Here is a 13,865-nt window from a genome sequence, read left to right as displayed (position 1 = left end):
CTTTTGTGGGCCACACAAACCAATACCATTGGCATGTCTTCTCTGTCGTTCTCTGTATTCCTATACCTGTTGTACACTTAGGTCATGTAAGAACAGTCTATAGTTATCTGTTAAACTCATTCTTAAAAATTTAGCTGATTTTTCTTTCTGTGAAGTTCTAGCTAGTTAAAAAACGAAAGCAGTGTTTCTGGTTTAGGTAAGTTATACTGAGATGTGATAAATTAATCTTACCAGAGACGTTTGTGTTTCTGATAGAATAGTGGCTACCTTTTTGAGCTATCTCATGCTTTAGTTCCTTTTAAATCTGAATCCCTACTGCCTAATTGATCAGTAGTTATTTTTCTAAACCTCTGCCCTAGCCCCAAAGAGCAGCACTAAGTCAGTGCTTAGAGCTGCCTTAGATCCTTTCTGGAACAAAGTTTGTATAAATAAATAGTTTGGGGGCCGGTGCTGTGGCACAGTAGGTTAAGCCTCTGCCTGTGGCACCGGCATCCCATATGAGCACCGGTTCTAGTCCTGGCTGCTCTTCCTCCAATCCAACTCTCTGCTGTGGCCTGGGAAAGCAGTGGAAGAAGGCCCAAGCACTTGGGCCCCGCATTCGCATGGTAGACCTGGAAGTAGCTCCTGGCTTCTGGCTTCAGATCGGCTCAGCTCCAGCCATTGCAGCCATTTGGGGAGTGAACCCTCTGTAACTTTACCTATCAAATAAATTAAAATCTTTTAAAAAGTAATTTGACATAGAAGCCCTGGGAATACCTGCCAGAGGCAAACATTTCATTGGTGGATCAGGTGACTTTCTGGCATACCTTAATAACTTCCATGGAAAAGGTTTCAGGCCCTATTGCTGCATTAATCTTTTTAACTTGCTTTCTGAATCCTTTCAATTGGGAAAGATATCTCATTGGGAAAATGCATAAGTTGAAAATCTTTTCTTGAGTTTCACATAGTAAATGATTTTAAAAATGTGGTTCAGAAAAGTTATTCACTAAATATTTTTTATGATTAGAAATAAGACATGACTGTGGTTTAAACTTTGTTTTGAACAAACACAATAGAATTATACAAGGAAAAGGTCTTAATTTTTGTTGCCTCATTTGGAACCACCAGACTTGACTCTGAATCACTTGGCTCACTGCAAAATTAGATTAGTCTACAGAATTTCAAAGATTTGCCACCTGTGGAGGTATGCGTGTGTTTTAACTGGAGGCTCTGAGGCAGCTTTTAGTTTCATTGGACTTAATATGTAGGCAATTCAGTGATGGGGCTAATGCTCGTGCCTGATATGTGATAACTTTGTGAAAAGACTGGCCCTAGAATAAATGCAGTGAGAACAGGCAGTGTTACTTAGAAAAGGTAGTTTCTTTGTAAAATTGGTGGTCTGATCCAATTGTGCTTTTCTCTTTCCAGTTGTCCAATCTCGAGATTCCACATCAAGGTGTACAAGTGGAAGGTGATGGTTTCAGCCATGCAATTCGCTTATTAAAGTAAGTCCCTGTCATGTGTCTTACTTGGTGCTATACCTTGTAGTCACATTGCCAGAGCTGTTCCCCTCGTTCCTTGAGACAGTATAAAATAGAGTTCTTAGTCTGTGTATGTCACAGACTTCTGCATAGAATTACTAGGAATGTGGGAAGATTCCCTTGAACCTATGGAGTGGCAATCTGGCACCACTTGATGTTTTAGGATGTCTTTCCTCTGTATTTCTTTTGTTTATACATCAGATACTTACTGAATATGACTGTTTATCAGGCTTAAATTCTCATGGGTTCTTTAGGATGCTATGTGTTCTTATAGCCATAGATGTGGGCTAGTTTTGAAGTCAGGATGGGTATCTGAAAAATACCAGTGGTACTTGAACTGAAGGGGAGATGAGAATTGACCATAGGAAATGGAATTGAGGTGGGGACAAGAGATTCTAACCAGAAGGAATAACTGCTTATATGAAGACTTGGAGGCAAGAGAGAGCTCCATGTTCTGGAGCTCAAAGGAGTTAGTTTAGTCTGACAGGAGGTGAGGGAGCCAGAAGAGCAGGAAGGGTAAGGTCTCATAGGACTTTTATCATAATGGCACTAAGAAACCATCAGATAATTTTAGGCAGGTTAGTGAGGTGCTTTGGAAAGCTCAACCTGATAGCAGTGTGGAAAATAAATTGCTGAGGACAGACTGAAGTAGAAAAACCAGTAGCTGAAAATGAATCTTGATGTGAATGGAATGGGAGAGGGAGCGGGAGATGGGAGGGGTGCGAGTGGGAGGGAAATTATGGGGCGGGGGGAGCCATTGTAATCCATAAACTGTACTTTGGAAATTTATATTTACTAAATAAAAAAAAAAAACCCAGTAGCTAAAAGGGCTTACACCGGGGTTGTTAGTAGTTTGGATTGTGGCAGGTTCCATAAGAATTTAGGAGATGAAACATTCAGAGATTGGTGATTAGATTGAAGTTGGACCAGAGAAGGGGGGAGAGGTGGCAGAGATGCTTCTTAGCTTTATCTTGGGCAGATAATGGAATGGGGTGGTGCTTTCGGAGAGAAACACTGCGGGTATGAGTTTGAAAGGACTTTGCTAAGTGTGAAGTGCTTTCACACCTTTTGAGTAGGCAGGAATGTGTCTTGGGCTAGGCTTGCTCAGATAACAGGTCTAACAGGTCTGGGCAGGAGAAGTCAAGTCATCACCATGGTGCTAATAATTGAGTTGGTGTAGATAACTAAGAGAGTATAGACAAGCAAATGGGCAGAGGACAAGTAGCCAGAGATTGTTTAAAAGTAAAGTGAATGTTTTGCATGAGCTTTGTAAAGTGTTTCAGTGTGGACTTGGCAAAGCTAAAGTACTATCTAAGAGATACACTGTTTGGGTCCAAAATACAGGTTTTTGGCAGAGAGGAGGAGATACATTTCATTGTTTCTTTTTCATTGTTCTTGGCAACTGCAGATAAGCCAGTGATTTTTTCACTTTTTTTTTTTTTTTTTTTTTTGGTAAGATTTATTTATTTGACAATCAGAGTTACAGAGGAAGAAGGAGAGACAGATAGAGATCCTCCCTCTGCTGGTTCACTCCCCAGATGGCCACATTGCCTGGGGGAGCCACGAGCTTCTTCCAGGTCTCCCATGTGGGTGGCATGGGCCAAGTACTTGAGCCACCCTCCACTGCTTTCCCAGGCCCTTAGCAAGGAGCTGGATTGGAAGTGGAGCAGCCAGGACTTGAACTGGCACCCATATGGGATGCTGGCATCTCAGGTGGAGACTTTACTTGCTGTGTCACAGTGCCAGCCTCTAAGCCAATGATGTTAACATTTGTGTTCTATTTGCTTAGATATATTTTCATGGATTGCCAGATTTGTAAAATATCTTGTTCTTAGCACTTTTACAAGAGGAATTTCAGAATGCTCTTTCTTTTTGAACTCAAGAACTTATGAGACCTGCCTAGGAAGAAAGCATTTGGTATATTTTAGCTTCCTTTTGCAATAATTTTAAAGGAAGTCTTCACTCTAGTACTGGCTTTTGTTTTCTTTATTTAAAATTTAAAGGAAAATGGTTAGAAATGAATAAATTAAAGATACATTTTTGTATAGTAAATGCTGTTCGTTGTTGGGGTAGGGTATAGAAAGGAAAAAGGGAAAACTAATGTCTCAACATGATTTTATTAAATTAAAATCCTGTATCCATATCTGATTAGTATGTAATTGCTGTAATGCATTTCATCTTGAGAAGCTCTTAGGTTTTTAGTCCTAGATATTTTAACATTAAATAGGAATGTGAGTTCATACCTGAAAGCTTTAAAATTGGGCACCTTTTTTTTTTAAGTTCTATTCTTGTTCAACTTAATCTCTTTGATGTACTCAGAAATCATATCAGATGTACTACAGTAAACTTCTTCGATTGCAGGGCCAGCGCTGTGGCCTAGCAGGTAAAGCTGCCACCTGCAGTGCTGGCATCACAAATGGGTGCCGGTTGAGTCCCGGCTGTTCCACTTCTGATCCAGCTCCCTGTTAATGGCCTGGGAAAGCAGTGGACGATGGCCCCAGTCCTAACGCCCCTGCACCCGTGTGGCTGGAAGAAACTCCTGGCTCCTGGCTTCAGATGGGCCCAGCTCTGGCCGTTGCGGCCATCTGGGGGAGTGAATCAGCAGGTGAAAGATTGATCTCTCTCTCCCTGTAACTCTGCCTTTCAAATAAATCAATAAATTTTATTTTTTAAAAAAAGCTTCTTTGATTACCATGGTTCATGGAGTGCTTGCCTTGTGCAGATTAAAAAGAGCCTTGATCGTATGGCACAAATGAAGCTTGAGACACAAATTTCAAGACCAGCATCTTCATTACCTGTTTTTGAACTCTTGTCCCGAACTCACATTACAGTCATGGGCAATGGTCCTGTCTGGTGACCACACCTACAAGGGTTTTCTCAGCACCCGTAGTGTTTCTTTGCTTTCTGTAGCATTATGCTGATAATGCCCAGGCACAGCTTTTTGCGAGTTGGGAGAGTCAGCTTGTCCTGCATACGCGTGTTCAGCCTTTATGAAACAGTCTTCAGTTTCCTGTACTTGTTTTACTAGCATTCGAGTGACCTTCCTACTTTTGCACTACAGAGCCAGAATGCAGTTAATGATGCTTGTAGAACCCCTGAGAACAAAGCTGACGCAGAACTGCCCTAGAAGACTGTAGCCTACTTCCTCCTCAGTTTGTCCAGTCCTCAGAAGAACAGGAAAACAATCAGTCAGGAGTAGCTTTTTCGATCAGAAAACATTTTGAATTAAAAGTTTCTAGATAAGGTTAATCTGTTGTCTAGGAAATATTTTCCTCAGTTCTGAATTGTTGGCTAATACAATATCTTCCTTTTGGGGAGCCTGGTTGCTTTGCCTTTTTCCTCACATCATCATGCCGCAGGGATTAAAGTAGTAGTTGTAGTTTATTTTTTCAGTTAAAAATAAGTAAATATTTTGCAGTCTTCTTGAAAGGAGAGCTAGTTGTATCTCCATCACAGATTAAGGACGTGACATAAAACTCATCTTGAGGATCCTACTGTCCCTGAGAGCATAAATCGAAAGAAACACATTTACCTTGGTTCTCACCTGAAAATGTGCTGGCTCCTGTGTTTCCATTTTCTTACCAGATGGATTTCATGAAAAACCTATTTTATATGAAAAGAAAATAGTATATTACATTTATATTTTCAAATTCAAGATTTAAAGGTCTGTGGGATCATTGGGGTTGGCAATCACTTAGGACACTTGCATCCATAGCAGAGGTCCTGATTCAAATCCGAGCTGCTCTGCTCACCATCCAGCTTCCTGCTAATGAGCACCCTGAAAGGCAGCGGGTGATGACTCAGGTACGTGGGTCACTGCCACTCCTGTGGGAAACCTGTGTGAAGTTCTGGACTCTGATTTTGGCCTGACTCACCCTGGCTGTCACAGACATTTGAGGAGTGAACCAGTAGATGAGAGCTAGCACTATTCTCTCTCTTGAATAAAAAAATAATAAACATGTAAAAACATTTAAAAAAATCTGTGTGAATTGACTGCTTTATAACTCCTATGGGAAGGGTTATGTTGTAAGATATAAGAGCAAGAAAGTCCTCAGTGTATCTCTCAAGTTGAAGAACATATATGCAATATACACAATTTTTATGATTACCCAAAATACAGTTTGAAAGAATCTTTCTAGTAGTGATAAAAATTATGTAGTATGAAAGATTAACTTTTGAAAAACTTTAAGAGCCATACATTGAAAAGGAGCTATGATGGAAATTGTAATGAGAACGTTTCTATACTACATAAATTCTATTTTTATATAATCTGTATAGGTTCTCCATCCCCCCCTTTCAGATTTCTTTCTTTCTTTATTTATTTTTACTATACACAGTCTTGGTTATTTATTCTAAGGTCATTACTTTTCTACTCCTCGGTGGTTTTGGCCCCTAGGGAAAATCTGGCAGTGTCTGGAGATATTTTTCATTCTGGGAGGTGCTACTGGAATCTAGTAGGTAGAGACCAAGGCTACATAGAACTGCTCCCTGCCACAAAGAATTATCCAGCCTCAAACGTCAGTACTGCCAGGAATGAGAAATTCCCGCTCTAGGTGTTATGTTCCTTCTTTTTTAGTATTTAAAGCATACATTTATAAAATTTTAACTGATACATAAAAACTGCAATATTTATGGAATACTATGTGATGTGTTGATCTAGTTGCTTAGGTTTATTGCCTTTCTATAATCATCATACTACATTGGAGAATTTACCACCTTCTCTGAGTTAAGGAATAATGTGTAATTAAACAACGTATTATCTCATGTCATCCTTCACTGAAATTAACAGCTGAAATACATTATTACCTTGTAATTTTTTGAGAAATGATATCGTTCATAAAGCTGTGGAAGGAAGATGCAGAAGTAGGTATTTTAAGCCACCAAAGGTATACGTAATTCCTCTTGTATGGGATACACAAAGGGACCTCAAAAAAGTTTATGGAAAATCCATATTGTGAAAAAAACTGCATAAATTTCAGATTTTTTTAGACCAAGAGAAACTTCTAATTCCATTTTCCCATAAGCCTTTTTTGTTTTAAAAAGAATTATTTCTTTATTTGAAAGGCAGAGTTGGGGGAGAAAGAGAGTGTGTGAACCATCTGCTGGTTCACTCCCCAAATGGCCGCAATGGCCGAGACTGAGCCAGGCCAAAGCCAGGGACCAGGAGCTTCTTCCAGGTTTCCCAAATTGGGGGGGGGGGGGGGGGCAAACACTTGTGCCATCCTCCACTGCTTTCCCAGATACATTGGCAGGAAGCTGCATTAGAAGTAGAGCCCCAAGTTCAAAGCCCCTATCCTTTGTACTATATCATCTCATCTTCAAAGAGTGATTTTAGAGTATTTTGTTCACATTAGCTTTTCCTTAAGAGTTTTCTGGGTAGATTTTGTAGAAAACTACTAGTCTTGATTTCCATCCTGTAAAAGCGTGGTCTTTTTAAATAATAAAAGTGTGGATAAAGACAATTACCCCTGTGTGAAAGGGAGAGTACTAATCTGTTGCTGTGAAAGGAAATGGGTAAGTAGTATTAACTGTGACTTTGTACTTTGCAGAAGGTATCTAGAAGGAGAATTAGAGGCTCTAATGTCATACCCTGCCTGGCAGTGTGAACACTGTGCTGTGTCTTTTCTGTGGAAAATGCAATTAATATACTCTCCTTTATCTCCAGAATCCCTCCCTGTAAAGGTGTTAATGAAGAAACCCAAAAAGCTCTAGACCGCTCTCTTCTTGATTGTACTTTCCGATTACAAGGTAGAAATAATCGCACATGGGTGGCAGAGTTAGTGTTTGCAAATTGTCCACTTAATGGCACTTCCACCAGGGAGCAAGGTGAGATGTTTCACACACTTTGTCTTCACATATTTCTGGCTGTTTAAAGTATTGACTTCTAGTAATTTTCCCTTATAATCCTGTAGGACCATCCCGGCATGTTTATCTGACATATGAAAATCTGTTGTCTGAACCTGTTGGAGGTAGAAAAGTGGTTGAGATGTTCCTTAATGACTGGAATAGCATTGCGCGACTCTATGAGTGTGTGTTGGAATTTGCACGGTCTCTACCAGGTACATGTAATAATCTTTTTAAATTTCAAAAAAAGAAAAATCCCTTCCCTCCGTTTTAACTGAGAAATTAAAATATACATTGTATTTAAAAGAAAAGTATGTCTAATGAAGATTAAGTGGCCAATTTTTAAAAAAAAGGTTTTAGATATTTTATTTATTTGAGAGGCAGAGTTACAGAGAGGGAGAGACAGAGAGAAAGGTCTTCCATCTGCTGGTTCATTCTCCAAATGGCCACAGCGGCCAGACCTGGTCTGATCCAAAGTCAGGATCTTCCTCCAGGTCTCCCAAGTGGGTGCAGGACCCCAAGCACTTGGGCCATCTTTTACTGCTTTCCCAGGCCATAGCAGAGAGCTGGATCAGAAGGGGAGCAGCCAGGACACAAACCAGTGCCCTTACTGGGATGCTGGCACTGCAGTGCTGCACTTTTAAAATTTTTTAAAGATTTATTTATTTATTTGAAATCAGAGAGATATCTTCCATCCCACTGGTTCACTCCCCAAATAGCCACAGTGGCCAGCCCTGGACCAGGCTGAAGCCAGGAGCCAGGAGCTTCTTCTGGGTCTCCCATGTGGGTGCAGCAGTCTAAGCTGTTGGGCCATCCGCTGCTGCTTTCCCAGGTGCATTAGCAGCAAGCTGGATCAGAAGTGGAGCAGTTGGGACTTGGGTGTCTCTCCAATATGGGATGTGTGTGGCAGCTTAATCTGCTGTGCCACAGTGCTGGCCCCTGAGTGGCCATTTTATATCAGACTTCACTTTCCTTCCCCTGGAAACAACCACTCTTTAAGTTTTGTTTCCAGAAAATTTTACACACAGATAAACCATGTTCTACCTACATACTATACACACATATACATATATGTGTGTTTGTTTGTGCACATGTGCACCATACAATATTGTAAGCAATTTGTGTTGATTTATTTAATCTTTTTTTTTTTATTTTTTTTTTATTTTTGACAGGCAGAGTGGACAGTGAGAGAGAGAGACAGAGAGAGAAAGGTCTTCCTTTGCCGTTGGTTCACCCTCCAATGGCCGCCGCTGCAGCCGGCGCACCGCGCTGATCCGATGGCAGAAGCCAGGATCCAGGTGCTTTTCCTGGTCTCCCATGGGGTGCAGGGCCCAAGCACTTGGGCCATCCTCCACTGCACTCCCTGGCCATAGCAGAGAGCTGGCCTGGAAGAGGGGCAACCGGGACAGAATCCGGCGCCCCGACCGGGACTAGAACCCGGTGTGCCGGTGCCGCAAGGTGGAGGATTAGCCTATTGAGCCACGGCGCCGGCCTGATTTATTTAATCTTCATAGTCACCCAATGACATAGGGATCGTTCCCTATTTTATAAATGAAGAAAGTATGTCACAGAGACTGAACTTAGCTGAAGGTCACATAGCTGGAGAGTGGCAGAGCTGGTGTTATAGCCCCCTGACTATTATGCTTGACTATTTCAGTCTGTCTCCTTCTCTTCTGCCCCCTTGTAGAAATGGAAGCAGACTCTGCTATTGGCTAGATTTTTCTTGTAAGGACTATGATAATTAGAGATCTTTATATTCAGGCAAACAGTATTGCCAAAATGCCTCCATTTTCAAATTTATATTTTCAAATTTTGCATGTTTATTAATCTCCTTTTTGTTTCCTTTCTGTTTAGACATACCTGCTCATCTAAATATTTTCTCGGAAGTTCGTGTTTATAATTATCGAAAACTCATCTTGTGTTATGGGACCACCAAAGGGAGCTCAGTAAGTCTGTGAATTAAAGCTCTGGAGTTTCTCATAACTTTTTTTAGAAATTGAGAACTCAAAAAAACGAAAACTTCCTTGAAATAAGTAAGGACTCAATCAAAAATAAGGAATAAAATGATAAATTTTAAGTGCTTTGTTTACAAATATAGTATGCTATAATGCTTAACTCTTTAAAGGTGAAAATAAAAATAACACCCTCTTTGATAGGGCATATGATCTTGAGAATTTTGGACAAGGTGTTGTGCTTTGGATATTTGTTTTTTTCTTCACTGTTTCCAAATCTGTTTGGCAATATGATTACTGTAAGAAAGATTATGAAACTTAATGAAGAATGGGATAGGAGAGGAAGTAGAAGGTGGGATGGTTTGGGGGTGGGAGGACAGGTATGGGGGGAAGAACAGCTATAATCCAAAAGTTATACTTATGGAATTTATATTTATTAAATGAAAGCTTTCTATAAAAAAGAGGGCTAATACACATGCTTAGGGAATGTACTAGGCCCATATTAACAGCACATCTGAAGTTTAAGTCAAGTCTTGTTTTCAAAAAATATCTCAATTAGGTCACTGATACTTTGCCTTTTAACATTTTTTCTATGACTTGAATATGTTACTTTCTCAGTTTCTGTAATTTCTTTTATTTAGATTAGTATCCAATGGAATTCTATCCATCAGAAGTTTCATATTTCATTGGGAACTGTTGGCCCAAACTCAGGTTGCAGTAATTGTCACAATACCATTCTCCATCAGCTTCAAGAAATGTTCAACAAAACACCAAATGTGGTTCAGTTATTACAGGTAATTACATTTATTTTCTGTCTAAAAATAAGACTTAGTGTTTCAGGCGAAACTCCTCAGAAAAATCATGTGTACTTAATCATCTTTAATGACAAAGGTGAATACCTTTCTGTTTTATGTCTTGAAAGCTACTTTTTTTTCTTAGATTTTCTTAGATAAAGTGGTTACAGTGATGTACTTTTATGTTCTTTTCAAGGAAAAGTTTATGGAAGGATATTGTTTGATTTTTTTATACATTGACAAGTCTGAGATTTTAACAGTTGTACAAAAACTGGCTGTTCTCACTGTGTATTTCCTTATAGGTACTATTTGATACTCAGGCTCCATTAAATGCCATCAACAAACTCCCCACTGTGCCAATGTTAGGCTTGACGCAGAGAACCAACACTGCCTACCAATGCTTCTCCATTCTGCCACAGTCTTCCACCCACATTAGGCTGGCCTTCAGGAACATGTATTGCATTGACATATACTGCCGGAGTCGAGGTGTTGTGGCAATACGGGATGGTGCTTATAGTCTTTTTGATAACAGCAAGTTAGTTGAAGGTTTTTATCCTGCACCAGGACTAAAGGTAACAGATTTTAGTGTTACAGCATGAGTTAACATAAAAAGGATCTCTAAATAAAACAGTTCCTTTGATGGGGAAATAATGGGGAAAAGCAACCAATTCCTATTTAAATTTAATACGAGGGGGGCTTCAAATAGTTGATAGAAAACACATGCTATCTTTTAATTCCATTTTTACCATGGAGTTTTTGAAGCCACCTTGTAAGAAGCAATGTTTATTCATTGACTGCAGCTTCATTCTGAGAGAGCTGGAAGTTCTGATAAAGTGCTACCCATGTGTACACGATGATAAAAAGTCCTTTATTTCCTTAGCTTGCAGAGGATGAGTGAGGCGAAAGTTATGAAGAGAGAGTCATGTTCGCTGTTTGCAATTCTAAGGAACTTTAAAAGTAGTCTTTATCATTGATTATCAAAAAGGTTTGGTCATCAGTTCAACTCTGATAATTTTATAAAATGTACGGTCCTGGGCCACAGCCCCTGGAGGTCCTGGTGACATGTGATAGTTCACGTGTACATGTTTATAGTTTCCAATCAAACTGTTCCTAGAGGCTTATTATGAAAAATAGTCTCCTGCGACCCGTTCTTGTCATTTTCCTGCTCCTTAGACACACTTGTTCTCCGTTTCTGTGTAGCTGATTCTCTTGGTATTTATATCCATATCTCTAAATAGCATGCTTACACCACTGTTAGTACTGCATCTGATTCTCAGAATGGAAATGACAATTTAATTTTTTAAAGGTTTATTTAATTTATTTATTTATTTGAAAGGTAGAGTAGCAGGGAGAGACAGAGAGATCATCCATCTGCTGGTTTACTCCCCAGAAGGCTGCAACAGCAAGGGTTGGGCTGGAACCAGGAGCCAGGAACTTCCATCTGGGTCTTTCGTATGAGTGGCAAGAGACTCACATACTAGGGCCATCTTCCATTGCTTTCCCAGGCAGGTTAGCAGGGAGCTGGGTCAGAAGCAGAGCAGTCAGACTCAAATTGGTAATCTGATATGGGAGCAGGCGGCAGCTTAACCTGCTGTGCCACAACACCACTGGCCCCAACTATGTATTATTTTTCAGTTTTTTTTTTTTTTAAAGTCTGCCTTCTTCCATCCAGGTTGCCCCTAGTACATAAATATATTCTTCTTTCCTCCTATCTTGGTAATATGATTAGATAGCAATTTTGGTTATAGTTTTTCAGTGTTTGCATTACTATGAATATGTCAACACCATTCCACCTAGCTTACTAAAATTTTATTTATTTAAATTATTTATTTTATTATTTTATTTGAAAGACAAAGAGAGATCTCCCATCTGCTGGTCCACTCCCGAAACACCCACAACAGCCAGGGCTGGACCAGGCTGAAGCCAGGAACCTGGAACTCCATCTAGGTCTCCCACCTAGGTGGCAGGGACCCAAGCATTTGAGCTGTCACCTGCTGCCTCCCAGAATGCACATTACTCCATCAGAAGTGGAGGAGTGCCGGCGCCACGGCTCACTAGGTTAATCCTCCACCTTGCGGCGCCGGCACACCAGGTTCTAGTCCCAGTTGGGGCGCCGGATTCTGTCCCGGTTGCCCCTCTTCCAGGCCAGCTCTCTGCTGTGGCCCGGGAAGGCAGTGGAGGATGGCCCAAGTGCTTGGGCCCTGCACCCCATGGGAGACCAGGAGAAGCACCTGGCTCCTGGCTTCTGATCAGCGCGGTGCGCCGGCCGCAGCGCGCCAGCCACGGGGGCCATTGGAGGGTGAACCAACAGCAAAAGGAAGACTTTTCTCTCTGTCTGTCTCTCTCACTATCCACTCTGCCTGTAAAAAAAAAAAAAACAAACAAAAAAAACAATGAAGCAATGTTTTCAAAATTTTTACACTATTTTAACCTCCCACAGACCTTCTCCATGGGAGAAGGCATTCTATTGTAGAAGGTATTCCGACAAAACAATGAAGTAAACCAAGAAAAAGATATGAGTCCCAAGCTACAAGGTACAGGTCAGGCACCACAAGAGAGAAGTGAAGGAACCTCGCCTTCATCCTGCCGCAATCTTGAGCCAACACTGTGAAAAAGGCCTGGGGCGCTAGCAATCCAGAATGAAGCAGGTTGGAGGACTGGGGAAGAGATTTCTACAAGATGAAGCCGATAAGTTATCTGGTCTCTTTGTATGTACTTAGAGAAGAATTACATAACTGAGGGAGAGGTTAAGGGTTAGTTAGTGAAATACAGAGAAAGCTAAGTTTTTTTTGTTTTTTTTTTTTTTTAAAAAAACACAACTGATACTTTCCAGGAAAAGAAGGGGCAGATGTTTGGTGCAGCACTAAATTGCAGCTTAGGATACCCACATGCCATATCGGAGTGCCTAGTTCGAGCCCTGCTCCTCCACTCCTTTCTTTTTTTTCTTTTTCTTTTTTTTTCTTTTTTTCTTTTTTTTTTTTTTTTTTGACAGGCAGAGTGGGCAGTGAGAGAAACAGAGAGAAAGGTGTTCCCTTTCCGTTGGTTCACCTCCCAAATGGCAGCCACAGCCGGCGCGCTGCTTCATTGTCTTCTAGCTTCCATTGTGACATTTAATGCTGTTCTACTTCTTGGATCTTAAGTGATTTGAGCTGTTTCAATGTGAATGCTTTTACATCCTTTTGCTCTGGGAAATTTTCTTATGTTATATCCTGATTGTTTGCTTTGTCTTTTCTGTTAGGTCTTTCTGCTGTTTTGATGTTTTAAATCCTGACCTTGTCCTTTGCTTTTCTTATTTCTTTTGTTTTTTGACTGTTATTTTTTTCTATGTCCCTTTGTTTCTGGGAGATTTCTTCTGTTTTTCTAATCCTTCTGTTTTTCATTTTTACCAATATTTTTTTCTTAATTTCCAAAAGCTCTTTTTTTTTTATTATTTATGAGTGTTCATTTTACACCATCCTTTTATGACATTCTATTATGGCTATATTGTCTCCCCTTTCCTTTCTTCTTGGATAATCTCCATTTTTTCCACTGTGCTTTACAGGATGAGGAGTTGATCTCTTTCATATTTGTGTCTTTCCTGAAATATTAAGTGATTGTCAATTCTGCTTTTATTTAAAGATAAAACTTACTGACTGTGGTCTTCATTGCAGGATGATCTACTTGGGCCAGTTTTTTGGGTAACTCCTGATGTCAGTAGCTTTAGGTCTTCCATTGGGATGGTGTGAGTACCAAGAAAGGGTACTACGTTTCCTACA

General features: G+C 40.3%; 1 protein-coding gene across 6 annotated transcripts in view; it reads left to right on the top strand.

The window, feature by feature from the left end:
• MED14 (mediator complex subunit 14) overlaps positions 1-13,865 on the top strand; it is a 73,534-nt gene that overhangs the window by 33,627 nt on the left and 26,042 nt on the right. For 4 of the 6 annotated variants that reach the window (XM_070067491.2, XM_070067489.2, XM_089324385.1 and 1 more), the window contains exons 16-21: positions 1,408-1,484; positions 7,186-7,346; positions 7,433-7,579; positions 9,219-9,310; positions 9,958-10,110; positions 10,413-10,682. In XM_070067491.2, coding sequence (XP_069923592.1) covers positions 1,408-1,484; positions 7,186-7,346; positions 7,433-7,579; positions 9,219-9,310; positions 9,958-10,110; positions 10,413-10,682 — 900 coding nt within the window. The remainder of the gene's footprint in view (positions 1-1,407; positions 1,485-7,185; positions 7,347-7,432; positions 7,580-9,218; positions 9,311-9,957; positions 10,111-10,412; positions 10,683-13,865) is intronic. The other 2 variants (XM_070067493.2, XM_089324383.1) reach the window with 1 other exon arrangement.

The sequence above is a fragment of the Oryctolagus cuniculus genome, chromosome X (genome assembly GCF_051225735.1).
Source record: "Oryctolagus cuniculus isolate XC-2025 breed Fujian yellow rabbit chromosome X, ASM5122573v1, whole genome shotgun sequence".
Lineage (NCBI taxonomy): Eukaryota > Metazoa > Chordata > Mammalia > Lagomorpha > Leporidae > Oryctolagus > Oryctolagus cuniculus.
Note: the sequence above shows the minus strand (reverse complement) of the source record. Positions and strands in the feature narration are given on the sequence as shown.